The sequence below is a fragment of the Aquarana catesbeiana genome, linkage group LG07 (genome assembly GCF_042186555.1).
Source record: "Aquarana catesbeiana isolate 2022-GZ linkage group LG07, ASM4218655v1, whole genome shotgun sequence".
Classification (NCBI taxonomy): Eukaryota; Metazoa; Chordata; class Amphibia; order Anura; family Ranidae; genus Aquarana; species Aquarana catesbeiana.
This window is the reverse complement of record NC_133330.1, coordinates 106,704,827-106,720,862: the sequence shown is the minus strand read 5'-3', so window position 1 is coordinate 106,720,862 and position 16,036 is coordinate 106,704,827. Positions and strand designations below refer to the sequence as shown.

The 16,036-nt window shown below is 43.4% G+C and overlaps 1 protein-coding gene across 4 annotated transcripts in view; it reads right to left on the bottom strand.

The window, feature by feature from the left end:
- Positions 1-16,036, bottom strand: part of TMEM184B (transmembrane protein 184B) — a 315,991-nt gene that overhangs the window by 57,601 nt on the left and 242,354 nt on the right. For all 4 annotated transcript variants that reach the window (XM_073592592.1, XM_073592591.1, XM_073592589.1 and 1 more), the window contains 2 exons: positions 12,891-12,982; positions 844-1,013 (listed from right to left, as the gene is read on the bottom strand). In XM_073592592.1, the coding sequence (XP_073448693.1) occupies positions 844-1,013; positions 12,891-12,982 (262 nt within the window). The remainder of the gene's footprint in view (positions 1-843; positions 1,014-12,890; positions 12,983-16,036) is intronic.

Sequence of the window (16,036 nt, the reverse complement as noted above, 5' to 3'; positions counted from 1 at the left end):
TCCACAGCCCTCATCTCTTCCCCCACCCAAAAGCTTCCTCGCATCTCCCCTACCCAGCCCTGCTCTAGTATCCCATGGCAGTCTGCCCCTCTCTCTCGCAGGAAGTTCACTGGTCGACATCTGTGCACTCGGGCTGTCTAATAGTCATGGAGTCATTGTTTGACCCAGTGCATGTCACTCAAATCTTAACCTATTAAATTGTGAGAACTATATGCATTAATATATGTATATGCAGTAGTCAGTATATGGTTTTATTATTGCACATGCCTGTGACAGTGAAAAGAGTTCGACAAAATGATAGCCCTGTTAAGTATACTTTAACAGTTACAGAAGATTTTTTTAGAAAATGTAAGCCACTGTAAGCACCCTTGTCCCAAGCCTTGACACTTTTACTGCATGGCTTGCTGCAACTGTATAAAAATCAAAAAATCCAAAATCAAAAAAAGAGGAATCCATATTTTGACTATTATCGTTCATAAAAAAATGTGAATACAATATTTTTTAGGATAGTGGTCTTGTAACAGAATTCTTCACAGCTAAATCTGCAGTGTTGCCTCTAACTGTCCTTTAAGAAATCAAACATCTTATTTTCACAAACCTATATAGTTTAATAATCAGTGACATGCCTGACAAGTGCCCTCTAAAATGTATTTTCTAGGGAATAAAAATAGATTCTGTTAAACTTCCCTGGAGTAACTAGATAGTGCTGACACAAGTGAACATGCCCAAACCCAGCCATCTGTCGTTGGTATGACCCTGTGTTTATTCACCTGCACAAAGACGACTCTGAGAATTAAACTGCTCCGCTGGACACACACACAGTGTTAGGATAAGGAATCTCACCTTGCCAGAAGGAAAGGAAGATGACTGACTTCACCATGAAGAACTTGAGAACAGGGCTGTAAGGACTAAGAAGCTCTCGTGTTGCAAAGTAGAAGAGAAACAGAGCATAGAGTGCAAGACTGACTGAGATGTTGTAAATAATTGTTACATAGAGGTAACCACTGGCCACGCTGCAATGACAAAAACATCATGGTGAAACATTTCGTTTTCAAGGAAAGGAAAAAAAAAAATAAAAAGGTTTGGTTGACCGAAACTGAAATTCAGGTTTACATCCTACTTCAAAAAATTTCTGCAAGCAAATTTATTACATACAGTAGAAAGAAAAAACACAAACATTTTCAATGCACCTAGATACAGCCTTCTTTAACACTTCTATCCTCCCAGCTTGAAGCGCAGCATCGTATTATGTAGAGGTAAAGAAGCTCCAGCATTTTTTTAGCTACGTATTGTGCAACATGCAGTTTTTGGCAACATGTGCACAAATCAAAGATTGTTTTTTTTTTTTACGCGCTACTGTAACATGATTTCACCCCAATTCTTACCATACACACCTCAATTTTCAAACATGTCCAACGTTCCGTTTTAGAACACTTTAAGCCAACCTTCCAGCAAAACTATATTTAATCTTATCACGATTTTCCTTCATTACTGCTGGAAAGTTCTATAGTAATGATTACCAAATGGCTTAATAGAAAGCTGACTGAAAGAGGCTAAGATTGATATACATGAAATATTCTACCACTTTTAAATACAAAAAATACTGAATAAAGTAAGACAACCTATCTCCGGTTGAGATTGTTTCATGATTATTTAACATGAAAAAAAAAAAAAAAAAAAAGCGGTCAGGTTTTGATTTTGGGAGATTTAACAGATGGAAGATTTCACTCTTGCTCTGAAAAGAGTAGACTGAAAAAGAGAAGTATGGGTTTATTTTTTATTTCCCCAGTCGTCTTCCAGGACAGCCCTTGAGAGATGGAGTCCCTCCCATTGCCATAGGAAACACATTGCCACAGTTCAAAAGGCGGTCCCTCAGGTCCCTGGTCAGTCATTTGTGTTTCCTCCGTCAGAGGAACATGTTGCTGAGGAACCAGGAGAGGGACTTCATCTCTCAGGGGCGGAGACGCCGTTCGCGCCATTTCTGGCGGAACTGCGTCACTGTACGCTGAGTCTTCCGGTTCTGGGTCTCCAGGGCGCAAGGAGGAAGGGAAAAGCCCAGTCTGGGCCTGCTAATTCCGACCAGCGTCCAGCAATAATGGACTAGTGACGGGATCCGGAGCAGGAAGGGGGGACCATGTCCTGGGGACCAATCCCCAGGACACTCTGGCGGATGCAGGCACCAGCCAAACCCAAGTAGGCTGCTGGGCAAGCCCTGTACTGTGGTTTTACTTGTTGGTAGTTGTAGGGCCCAGACTAGTATGCTCCATGGTGGTGGATACCTCACTGTCCCGGGAATTGGTTGCAGCATGGGTGTTAAATAGGGTAAAAGGTTGATACTAAGTTCATCCATCTTTATTTTCAGGCTAAGGAGGCTCCAAGGGAGGACAAGTCAGGCCGCAAGAAGTGCCCTAACTGTGGGAACAAATTATCCTCAGGCTCTAACAAAGCTTTATGCCGGCAGTGTAATGCAGGCTTACTAAAATCAGAGGCAGACTCTCCTTTGGCCAAGTTCCTTCGCACCTTTAAGGATGAGATGGCGTCAACCTTTAAATCTCTCAGGGAGTTAATCGCAGATGTAAACACGTCTGCTTCCACCAGTAGTGCAGCTGCGATTCCCTCTTCACCAGGCCCTGCAACATCCAGCTCCAGGGAGCCCCGTAGAGTCAGGGAGCATAGCCCTTGAGTTCTGGTTGTCTCAACTACAAGAACACCTAGAGGCAGGCACCCCTAGAGGGGAGCTCTTGAAAACTTTCCTCATGCTTTTCAAGGCGACAAGTTTCATTTCTGACGCTTTAACGGATTCCGTTAAATTTGCAGCTAAGACTGCGGCACTTTTAGTTGCAGCCAGAAGGTCAGCTGGATGAAAACTTGGGGGAGGGACACGGCAATCAAGACACACCTGCGCAGTGTGCCCTTTACCGGAGACTTATTCTTCGGCCCTGAATTAGATACCGCCTTAGAAAGAACGGCAGATAAGAAGAAAATTTTCCCATTAAAAAGAAAAACTTTCAAAGGAAGTTTTCGTCCCTCAAAGACAGAGGAGTTCAAACCCAAAAAGCACTGGACAGGGCAAAAAGGGAAAGGAAAAGGGGGTATACTTTTTAATCGCCCCAGTCAGAACCCCAAACCCCAGTGACATTAGGGTCCCTGTGGGAAGAAGACTAAAAAATTTTCTCCCACAGTGGGAAAAGATAACCTCAAACGAGTTTGTTCTAAACATAATAAAAAGAGGTTATGTTTTGGAATTTCACAGCTACCCACCCTCAAAATTTCTGGTGACAAAACTTCCAAGACACTCAGAAAAGGCCAGGGCCTTACCATTACTAATAGGGAAGATGGTGGATCAAGACGTATTGACACCAGTCCCTATTCAGGAACAGGGGGACGGTTTTTACTCGCACGTCTTTGTGGTGAAAAAGCAGTCAGGGAAGTTCAGATTAATCATGAACCTCCGACCACTGAACCTCTCCATCCGATACAAAAGATTTCGGAGTCCATTTACTCAATAAGGAATCTTCTCCAAAAAGAGGTGTTTATGGCTACCCTGGATTTAAGTGATGCCTATCTACATATCCCAACAAGGAAGGAATGCCAGAAATTTTTTTATATGGCGATTCAGATAGACACCAAAGTTTATCACTTTCAGTGCAGAGCACTTTCCTTCGGACTGTCGTCCTCTCTGAGGATCTTTTACAAGGTTCTCGGAGAGGCACTAGTTCCGTTGAGACTCCAGTCAGTCTCGATCATTCCATATCTAGACGACTTGCGCCTCATGGCCCACTCGGAGAAACAACTTTATCAGGACTTAGAGCTAACACAACTCAGCCTGAGTCAATTGGGGTGGATAATCAGTTTGGAAAAATCCAAAACAACCCCAACAGAATATTCTGTATTTGGGCTACAAGCTCCTGTCAGTAGATCAAAGGATAGTTTTGCCGGAAGAAAAGATATCGAATATGAAGCAGAGGATGTCTTTTCTTCAAACCAGCACCAAATGTACAGTGAGGGAGGTGATGTCAGCATTAGGGCTTATGACAGCAGCTAGGGTTCTAGCAAAGTTTCTAGCAGAAGAAACGCGTTTAATCCTTGTGGCACCATTTTGGCCGAAGAGGCCATAGTTCACAACTTTACTAAAATCAGACCAGCCTCCTCTGAGGTTTCCCTGCAGACAAGATCTCCTGTCACAGGGACATCTCTTACATCCGCAAGTAGCCATGCTGAAGCTTTCAGTGTGGTTATTGAGGAAGAAATTCTGAGGAGCAAAGGCCTAACAGAAAGAGTTGTTCAGACCTTGCTACAGAGCAGGAAACTGGTCACCCGGGCTATTTATAGAAAAGTTTGGAGGAAATTTAACAGCTGGCTGGTTGGCCAGGGGAAGGTAAACAAGGATACAACAAATATCCTGCAGTTTCTCCAAGAAGGGATAGACCGCGGGGTTAACTCCTAGTACTATTAAAGTTCACATAGCTGCCTTAAGTGTATATCTAGAGAAACGATTACAGAAAGATCCACTTATCGCTAGGTTCTGTAAGGCAATTACTAGACACAAACTGGTCAAAGCTAACATAACTCCAACCTGGGATCTATCGATCATCCTCAGGGCCTTTTTGGGGACACCGTTCCAATCTCAGAGGCCTAAGACTGATCACACTTAAGACAGTGCTCCTCGTAGCAATCACTTTAGCCCGTAGGGTTAGTGAAATCCAAACTCTTTCCATTAGAGAGCCCTTCCTTCAGATTCTTAAGGACAAAGTCATCCTAAAGACAGACCCTGGGTTCCTACCAAAGGTGGCATCTAAATTCACAAGATATTGTCCTCCCTTCATTCTGTCAGAACGCCTCAAATGAAAAAGAAAAGCAATTTCATTTACTGGATGTGAGGAGGTGTATCCTAGAGTACCTAGAGGCAACCAAACCATTTAGAATTGCAGATTCACTTTTTGTCCTTTTTTCTGGATAACGTAAGGGACAAAAAGCTTCTGAGATCACTATAGCTAGGTGGATCAGGCTAGCTATTGCAGAACGTTATAGAACAATAAATAGAGATCATCCAGGGGGTGTTAAAACCCACTCCACCAGGGCACTCTCGGCATCCTGGGCAGAAAGAGCTGGTGCCACCCCAAAGCAAATATGTAAAGCAGCCATATGGTCAAGCTTCTCCACCTTTACAAAGCATTATCGACTAGACTTAATGTCCAGTCAGGATCAGGCTTTTGGGAGGAAGGTCCTCCAAGCCGTGGTCCCCCCCGATCTGGTGAGTACTTGGGGATCCTCTTAAGGGCTGTCCTGGAAGACTGGGGAAAACCGGAGTTAGACTTACCGGTAACTCCTTTTCCAGTAGTCTTCCAGGACAGCACGATCCCACCCTTGAATTAGGTTGATGAATTAATGTTATTACCTGTTATGGTTATGTTTTTCAGTTCCATCCTTCGGTTCTTGGCGAATGACTGACCAGGGACCGCATTTTGAACTGTAGCAGTGTGTGTCCTGTGGCAGTGGGAGGGACTCCATCTCTCAAGGGCTGTCCTGGAAGACTACTGGAAAAGGTAAGTCTAACTCCGTTTTTTTTTCTTTTCTTTTAGAATCATACTAGCACCGGTCCGATGCTGCATCTGTCCCCCAGCGCCTCTCCATTGAGAACTGGGCAATCGAACATCGCCGATCACTCGGTTCTGACAGTACCCGAGCAGAGAGCTGCAGACGGTCAGTCACAGCTTTCTGCTCCCTCCTCGCTCATTGGAGTGCTGAGCTGTGGAGGGGGCGGCCAGCTCAGTCGTTCAGTGGCTCGCTGAGGGGGGTGTCGGTCCAGGCACCTGGCGGATCGAGACTCCCATTGTCAGAATGGCACGGTGCTTGGACTGGTATCCATGACGTTCTCTGCTGAAAACGGGTCACAGGAGTTCAAAACGAATTGCACACCTGTGATCCATAGGAGAAGTCCAGCCAAACAAGCTTTGGCTGGACTTCTCCTTTAAGAGCGACTTCAGAAACTTAATATATACAGTCTAGAGGAAGGAAGGTAAAGGGGAGACATGATTGAATCCTATTTATACAGCAAGGGGGTGAATAAGATTCAGGAGGACAGTTTTTCAATATGAAACCAAAATCAAGAACACGGGGACATTAACCTTGAACTGGAGGAAGGTATTGTTGGTATTTACTAAAAGTGTAGTTGATGCTTGGAATAAAACTTCCAGCAGAGGTAGTGAGCCAGCCAACAGTAAATAGCAAACACAGATCTATACTGAGACAAAAAGGTAAAAATAAATAAAATCGGCAGACTTGATAGCCTACTCTGTCTTTTTTCTGCCATCGCTTTTCTATGAAAAACCAGGATGAGAAATACAGGATCCATTCTGAGACATGCAGCTGCGAGGATGAGACAAGATTTCCTAAAGAGACCTCTGCGTTCTGCGCTTTTCAAGATCTCCTATAATTTAGGGATCATGCATTTCTGGTAAGAGGCCAATTTTTTTTATTAAGCACTTGTAGAGTATAGAAGCACTTGATTGTGTATCATTTAACATTGGAAGAGGAGCACCTTCTATTTACTTACCCTGTATTATAATATGGACACTGTTTCTTAATTGACTGTTTTGTTTCACATGTTTTGTGGCACTTATTGTTTGCAAGTTGATATATTTGTATCACATTTTCACGTTACGTTATATTACAGTGCCTTACAAAAGTATTCACACCCCTTGGCATTTTTCGTTTTGTTTCCTCACAACCTGGAATTAACATTAATTGTTTGAGGATTTGCATCATTTAATTTACAGAACATATTTTTTTGTTATTCTGAAGCAGAGCTGCACGATTCTGGCCAAAATGAGAATCATGATTTTTTTGTTTAGAATAAAGATCACGATTCTCGCGACGTAAAATCTTTCACATTATACAAAATAAAATTGGGCTGACTTTACTGGTTAGTGCTTTTTTTAATTCTATAAAGTAGTTTTTTCCAATAAAATTGAATTTGAAAGACTGCTGCGCAAATACAGTGTGACATAACATATTGCAACAACCACCATTTTATTCTCTAGGGTCTCTACTAAAAAATATATATAATGTTTGGGGGTTCCAAGTAATTTTCTAGCAAAAAAAAAAAAAAAAAGATTTTAACTTGAAACCAGCAAATGTCAGAAAAAGGTTTAGTGTTTAAGTGGTTAAACTTTCTTCATTTACACACAAGTCTATTCCATTGACAAACTGTTACAATGTTTACACTTAGTTCCACTGCTAAAGAATGTGGCGATTCTTGGCAGACTGACCGTTTTTTTCTTCCTTTCTTTTGAGAGCTGTGGCTTCAGAAGAGCAGAGAGAATTCTTTGCATAGACAGAATCGTCAAACACTTTTGTCAAGATCGCAACGAGGAAAAAAATTGCGATAACGATTCTTGACGATTAATCGTGCAGCTCTATTGTGAAGCAAACAACAAATAGGACAAAATAACAGAAAAAGTAAATGTGCATAACTATTCACCCCCATAAAGTCAATACTTTGAAGAGCCACCTTTTGTGGCTATCACAGCTCCAAGTCACTTTGGATAAGTCTCTATGAGCTTGCCACATCTTACCACTGGGACTTTTGCCCATTCCTCCTTGCAAAACTGCTCCAGCACCTTCAAGTTGGATGGTTTGTTCTTGTGAACAGCAATCTTTAAGTCTGACCACAGATTTTCTATTGGATTGAGGTCTGAGCTTTGACTAGGCCGTTCCAACACATTTACATGTTTCCCCTGAAACCACTCAAGTGTTGCTTTAGCAGTGTGTCCTAGCCTCAAATCACACACAGAGTGGTACAGGTTTTTGTTCAAGAATATCCCTGTATTTACCACGATCCATTTTTTCCTCAACTCTGACCAGTTTCCCAGTCCCAACTGCTGAAAAACATCCCCACAGCATGATGCTGCCACCACCATGTTTCACTGTGGGGATGGTGTTCTTTGGGTGATGTGATGTATCGGGATTGCGCCATAGCGTTTTCTTTGATGGCCAAAAAGTTCAATTTTAGTCTCATCAGACCAGAGCACCTTCCCTCCATACATTTTGGGAGTCTCCCATATGCCTTTTCGCAAACTCAAAACGTGCCATTTTGCTTTTTGCTGAAAGTAATGGCTTTCTTCTGACCATTCTGCCATAAAGCCCAACTCTACGGAGCGTACGGCTTATGTCGTCCTATGTACAGATACTCCAGTCTCTGCTGTGGAACTCTGCAGCTCCTCCAGGGTTACCTTGGGTCTCTGTCCTGCCTCTCCGATTAATGCCCTCCTTGCCCGGTCCGTGAATTTTGGTGTGCGTCCGTCTCTTGGCAGGCTTGCTGTTGTGCCATGTTTTTTCCATTTGGTTATGATAGATTTGATGGTGCTCCTAGGGATCGGATCATCAAAGATTTTGATATTTTTTTATAACCTAACCCTGACTTGTACTTCTCAACAACATAGTCCCTTACTTGTTTGGAGAGTTCCTTGGTCTTCATGACAGTGTTTGGTTAGTGTTGCCTCTTGCTTAGGTGTTGCAGCTTCTGGGGCCTTTCAAAAAGGTGTGTGTATATGTAATGACAGATCGTGTGACACTTAGATTGCACACAGGTGGACATCATTTCACCAATAATGTGACTTCTGAAGGTAATTGGTTGCACCAGAGCTTTTTATGGGCTTCATAACAAAGGGGGTGAATACATGCGCACATGCCAATTATTTTTTTTTATTTCTGAAAAACAGTTTTATGTATATATTTTTCTAATTTTACTTCACCAATTTAGACTATGGTGTTCTGATCCATCACATATAATTCAGATTAAAAAAACAAGCTGTAATGTAACAAAATAGGTAAAAAGCCAAACTTGGTGAATACTTTTGCAATGCACTGTATATTTTTTTCTCACTCACCCAACTTTTTTATTTTTGATACTATACACATTGCTTGTGAATGGTCCATAGGCAACAGACAACGCAATCTTATAATCTTTTCACATCCATCATTTGCACCCTGTATTCGGGATGATTTATACAGTATCTCACAAAAGGGAGTACACGCCCTTACATTTTTGTAAATATTTTATTATATCTTTTTACGTGACAACGCTGAAATTACACTTTTATACAAGCTTTACATTGTAGTACAGTGTAAATTTGCTGTCCCTTCAAAATAACTCAACACAGCCATTAATGTCTAAACCGCTGGCAACAAAAGTGAGTACACCCCTAAATGAAAATGTCCAAATTGGGCCCAAAGTGTCAATATTTTGTGTGGCCACCATTATTCTCCAGCACTGCCTTAACCCTCTTGGGCATGGAGTTCACCAGAGCTTCACAGGTTGCCACTGGAGTCCTCTTCCACTCCTCCATGACGACATCTTGGAGCTGGTGGATGTTAAGAGACCTTGGGTTCCTCCACCTTCCGTTTGAGGATATCCCACAGATGCTCAATAGCCATGGCCAGTCCATCACCTTTAGCCTCAGCTTCTTTAATAAGGCAGAGGTAGTCAAGGAGGTGTGTTTGGGGTCGTTATGTTGGAATCCTGCCCTGCGGCCCTGTCTCCAAAGGGAGGGGATCATGCTCTGCTTCAGTATGTCACAGTACATGTTGGTATTTATGGCTCCCTCAATGAACTGTATGTAGCTACATAGTTACATAGTAGGTGAGGTTGAAAAAAGAAACAAGTCCATCAAGACCAACCTATGTGTGTGATTATATGTCAGTATTACCTTGTATATCCCTGTATGCTGTGGTCGTTCAGGTGCTTATCTAATAGTTTTTTGAAACCATCGATGCCCCCCGGTGAGACCACCGCCTGTGGAAGGGAATTCCACATTCTTGCCGCTCTTACAGTAAAGAACCCTCTAAGTAGTTTAAGGTTAAACCTGTTTTTTCTAATTTTAATGAGTGGCCACGTGTCTTGTTAAACTCCCTTCCGTGAAAAACGTTTTATCCCTATTGTGGGGTCACCAGTACGGTATTTGTTAATTGAAATCATATCCCCTCTCAAGCGTCTTTTCTCCAGAGAGAATAAGTTTAGTGCTCGCAACCTTTCTTCATAACTAATATCTTCCAGACCCTTTATTAGCTTTGTTGCCCTTCTTTGTACTTGCTCCATTTCCAGTACATCCTTCCTGAAGACTGGTGCCCAGAACTGGACAGCATACTCCAGGTGCGGCCGGACGAGAGTCTTGTAGAGTGGAAGAATAATAGCTTTATCCCTGGAGTTCATCCCTTTTTTAATGCATGCCAATATTCTGTTGGCTTTATTAGCAGCAGCTTGACATTGCATGCCATTGCTGAGCCTATCATCTACTAGGACCCCCAGGCCCTTTTCCATCCTAGATTCGCCCAGAGGTTCTCCCCCTAGTGTATAGATTGCATTCATATTTTTGCCACCCAAATTCATTATTTTACATTTTTCTACATTAAACCTCAATTTGCCATGTAGTTGCCCACCCCATTAATTTGTTCAGATCTTCCTGCAAGGTTTCCACATCCTGTGGAGAAGTTATTGCCGTGCTTAGCTTAATATTATCTGCAAATACAGAGATTGAACCAGGTTGTTTATGAACAAATTAAATAGAACTGGTCCCAGCACGGAACCCCACTACCCACCCCTGACCATTCTAAGTATTCCCCATTTATCACCACCCTCTGAACTCGCCCTTGTAGCCAGGTTTAAATCAATGTAAGCACACACTATGATCCATGCCAACGGACCTTATTTTGTACAGTATACGTTTATGGGGCACTGTGTCAAATGCTTTTGCAAAATCCAGATACACCACGTCTAGGGGCCTTCCTTTATCTAGATGGCAACTAACCTCCTCATAGAAGGTTAATAGATTGGTTTGGCAAGAACGATTCTTCATGAATCCATGCTGATTACTGCTAATGATAAAGTTTTCATTACTAAAATCTTGTATATAGTCCCTTATCATCCCCTCCAAGAGCTTGCATACTATTGATGTTGGGCTATCTGGTCTAATTCCCAGGGATGTATTTTGGGCCCTTTTTAAATACTGGTGCTACATTGGCTTTTCTCCAATCGCTGGTACCATTCCAGTCAGTAGACTGTCAGTAAAAATTAGGAACAATGGTGTGGCAATTACTTAACTGAGTTCCCCGAGTACCCTCGGGTGTAAGCCATCCGGTCCCGGTGATTTATTAATGTTAAGTTTCCCAAGTCTAATTCTAATTCTGTCCTCTATTAGCCATGAGAGTGCTTCCTGTGATGTGCCACGAGGATAAACACTGCAGTTTTGGTTACTGAAGCCCCCCGATTCCCTCGTGAAGACTGAGGAGAAGAATACCTTCGCCATCTCCCCATCCTTTGTAACCAGATGTCCTTCCTCATTCTTTATGGGGCCAATATGGTCTGTCCTCCCTTTTTTACTGTTTATATACTTAAAGAATTTGTTTGGGATTTTTTTGCTCACAGTGGCAGGTGGGGAGTTTGACCGGGGCGGCACATCTGTCAAACGGTAATGCGGATGTCCTAAGGTGAGCTCAGGGAGGACAGAAACCTCCCGTGAAGCAGAAGCTCCCCAGTGCCGGCAGAACTCTTGCAGCCCCAGACCATGACACTCCCACTACTATGCTTGACTGTAGGTAAGGCACACTTTGTACTTTGTCCTTGTACTCCTCACCTGGTTGCCACCACACACGCTTGACACCATCTGAACCAAATAAGTTTATCTTGGTCTCATCAGCCCAAAGGACAAGGTTCCAGTAATCCATGTCATTAGTCTGCTTGTCTTCAAACTGCGGGCTTTCTTGTGCATTATTTTTAGAAGAGTCTTAATTCTGGGACGACAGCCATGCAGACCAATTTGATGCAGTGTGCGGCGTCTGGTCTGAGCACTGACAGGCTGACCCTCCATCCCTTCAACCTCTACAGCAATGCTGGTAGCACTCATACGTCTATTTCCCAAAGACAACCTCTGGATAGGATGCTGAGCATGTGCACTCAACTTCTTTGGTCAACCATGGCGAGGCCTGTTCTGAGTGGAACCTGTCCTGTTAAACCATTGTATGGTCTTGTCCACCGGGTTGCAGCTCAGTTTCAGGGTCTTGGCAATCTTCTTATAGCCCAGGCCATCTTTATGTAGAGCAACAATTCTTTTTTTCAGATCCTCAGAGAGTTCTTTGCCATGAGGTGCCGTGTCGAACTTGCAGTGACCACTATGCGAGAGAGAGCGGTAACATCAAATTTAACACACCTGCTCCCCAATCACACCAACGAGTCACATGACACCGGGGAGGGAATATGGCTAATTGGGCCCAATTTGGACATTTTCACTTAGGGGTGTACTCACTTTTGTTGCCAGTGGTTTAGACATTAATGGCTGTGTGTTGAGTTATTTTGAGGGGACAGCGAATTTACAAACTGTACACGCACTTTACATTGTAGCAAAGTGTCATTTCTTCAGTGTTGTCACATGAAAAGATATAATAAAACATTTACAAAAATGTGAGGGGTGTACTCAGTTTTGTGAGATACTGTAAGTGCGGCAGTCTGCTTTGCTTTGAGCGCAAGGTTTACCAATTATATGTTATGTCTATAAAATGTGTTAAATCCTAGCCGATACTAAAGTGCACGTTCAGTTTTTTTTTCATTCAACCAGTGGGTTGAACAAACAAAACAGATCGCTACATCAACACAACAATGTGTTATGCAGGGATCTCTCCTGCTGTGCTAATGTATTCTGACAAGAATTCCTGCCAGCTGGGGCTTTCTAGCTAAGCTGCTGCACCTGTCAAATGGACAGGCACTCTGGGGAGCAGGGTTTGAACCCCACATCTCCCCTTTATCCATGCCCCTGCAGGCAAATTTAGATTTTTACCACCTCAGAGTTGTTAATCTCCCGTGAAGGCAGGCCAACTATAATACAGTCAGGACTTACTTAAAATCACCATCCCGATATTTGCCAAAAGCTTGAAGTATAACAGTGATGATCGCCATCAAAGGTTTAACCACACAAAACTGCAGAGTTGCCTGGAAAACACACAAAAACAATGTTTACTGTGATAACATGGGAATAAACATAGAATAAAAAAAATTGCATAATTTAAATCATAAGAGTAGACCTTTCACAAACATGGGCAATAGAAACTCTGAATATGAAGACAAAAATGCAGAGGCTAAAAAAAAAAAAAAAAAAAATAAGGAGATTTAGGAAGTTAGTTAAGTTGCAAAAGCATTTGCGCACAACTCCGACATAGGTGGACCATGCCCACACAATCAGGGGAATTCAAAAGGCGGCAATTCCCTTAAGATCTACCTGCTCCTAATTGAGGCAAGCGTTTGCTCTAGTGTCAGCAAGGTTACTGTCACATGTGGGAAATTCGGGTAGTTCTTACTAACACCACTTTAAGAATCTATCCCTGTGGCAGCTACAACTTCTTAAAGAATTACTGTCAGTTCTCTGTTTAGGAAACTGGTGGTAATTAAGACCAATTCTGAGCTGGAGCACAGGGCATGCCTGTGCTGGGAAGCTGTCGTGTCTGTGTATTCCTTCAGAGGGCTACATCTCCTGCCTCATTTAGCTGTAGGCTGGGAGATTCCAAGGCTGAAAGCTAACTGTAAGCAAAAGGGCCAGAGATTAAGCTGATGCCATTACCCAAATATAGACAAAAACTTCTATAGGACTAAATGGCGTCTATGGATATGCCCGCTCCTGTCATCCTTTATTTCTATTACAGGGGATGTTTAACCACTTGCCGCCCACCATATAGCAGAATGACGGCGGCAAAGTGGTTTCAATATCCTGACTGGGCGTCATATGACGTCCGCAGGATATTGAGCCGCTGCGTGCCCCCGGGGGAGCGCATCGCGGCGATCGTTGTTGCGGGGTGTCAGTCTGACACCCCGCAACACCGATCTAGGTAAAGAGTCTCTGACGGAGACTCTTTACCACGTGATCAGCCGTGTCCAATCACGGCTGATCACGATGTAAATAGGAAGAGCCGGTGATCGGCTTTTCCTCACTCGCGTCTGACAGACGCGAGTAGAGGAGAGCCGATTGGCTGCTCTCCTGACAGGGGGGTCTGTGCTGATTGTTTATCAGCACAGCCCCCCCTCAGGTCCTACCCAGGACCACCAGGGAAGCCGCCCAGGACCACCAGGGAAACCAGCCACACTGAAACTCCAGGGAAAAACTAATCAGTGCAAAGGCAGCTGCCAATCAATGCCCAGGCAGCTGCCAATCAGTGCCCACTCCAATGCCTACCACTGCCACCAGGGATGCCTATCAGTGCCGCGTATCAGTGCCCAGCAGTGCCACCCATAAGAACCCATATTTGCAGCCTTTCAGTGCCCATCAGTGTCGCCTATCAGTGCCCACCTAGTGCCACCCATGAGTGCCCATCAGTGCTGCATATCAGTGCCACCCATGAGTGCCCATCAGTGCCACATATCAGTGTCCAATTTCTGTGGGCACTGAGTACTCCTTGGTCAAGCACCTGTCAGTGTGATGACGCACTGGCTGGAAATGGAGGGTGAGAGTGTTCAGTGTAGACTCCTTCCCCAATGCAAACAGACAAATTTATGTATCTACAGTGCCTTGAAAAAGCATTCACACCCCTTGAAATTTTCCACATTTTGTCATGTTACAACCAAAAACGTAAATGTATTTTATTGAGATTTTATGTGATAGACCAACACAAAGTGGCACATAATTGTGTAGTGTAAGGAAAATGATAAATGATTTTCAATTTTTTTTACAAATAAATATCTGAAAAGTGTGGTGTACATTTGTATTTAGCCCCCTTTACTCTCATACCCCTAACTAAAATCTAGTGGAACCAATTGCCTTCAGAAGTTACCCAATTAGTAAATAGAGTCCACCTGTGTGTAATTTAATCTCAGTATAAATAAAACTCTTCTGCTGAGCCCTCAGAGGTTTGTTGGAGAACAAACAGCATCACGAAGGCCAAGGAACACACCAGACAGGTCAGGGATAAAGCTGTGGAGATGTTTAAAGCAGGGTAAGGTTTTAAAAAAATATCCCAAGCTTTGGGATGTGGAGTACCATTAAATTTTTTTTTTTTTTTTATCATTAATTCTTAATGGTACCTCACACATTGGAAAACGTGGGGTGCTTTTGGTGCAGTGCAATTTAAAAGAAAAAAAAAGGTTGGGGACTTCTTTCCCTACATTTTTGTGGGTAGGGAAGTGAAATGAATGGGCTGTCCTACACACAGCCACACAGATGTGAACCAAGGGCTAGTTTCACATGTCAGGTTGGAGGGGCTGTAAAACCACATGGTTGAGCTGTTTTTACCACCCCCAACTTCTCCCTCTTTAGCTGCAGAGGCAGCAGCTGGGGGTGTACACATGCTGTGGCTGCAGCTGGAGGTATACCCAGGGTGAATTGGGCTGCACTGCAAATACTCCGCAACTGTGTGCATTGCACGGTTGCGGTGTAGCGATGCTGCGTTAAAACAGGTGGTGAGGAAGCAACATAATGACTCTTTACCGCCTGTCAAATGCCTCTGAAAAGCGATCTGTGCATGGGTTGCTTTTCAGAGGAGCAGCAGTCCTTGCTGCAATCACAAACGAGCCCTACAAAAGCAGTTCTGATGGTACAGGAATTGGGGGGGTCAGGATTAAACGTAACATACACACACATACAGACACATGAGCACACATACACACACACACAGACGCATGCACGCACGCACGCACACATACAGATAGACACTCACATGCGTGTACACACACACACATAAAGCCCTTTTAAAGCAAATCTATCTTCTAGCACTGTACCTTTGCAGTTACCTCATTCAGCCGGGTACAGCACTGTAGGGGGAAGCAGAGAGCACTAGAGGTCGACTGATATATCGGCCGATAATTGGCATTTGTTGACTAATCGGCATCGGCCGATTGTGCTGATAAAAAAGGCCGATTATAACTTCAGCGCGACTTGCAAATGACTTCTGTAATATAGAAGTCAATGCAAGTTGCATGAAGTCTTCTGTGGAGTGACTTCTCTTCTTTCTGGGCAGCCTGCCAAGTCTGATAAAAGAAACTAAAAAGACACAATGTTTC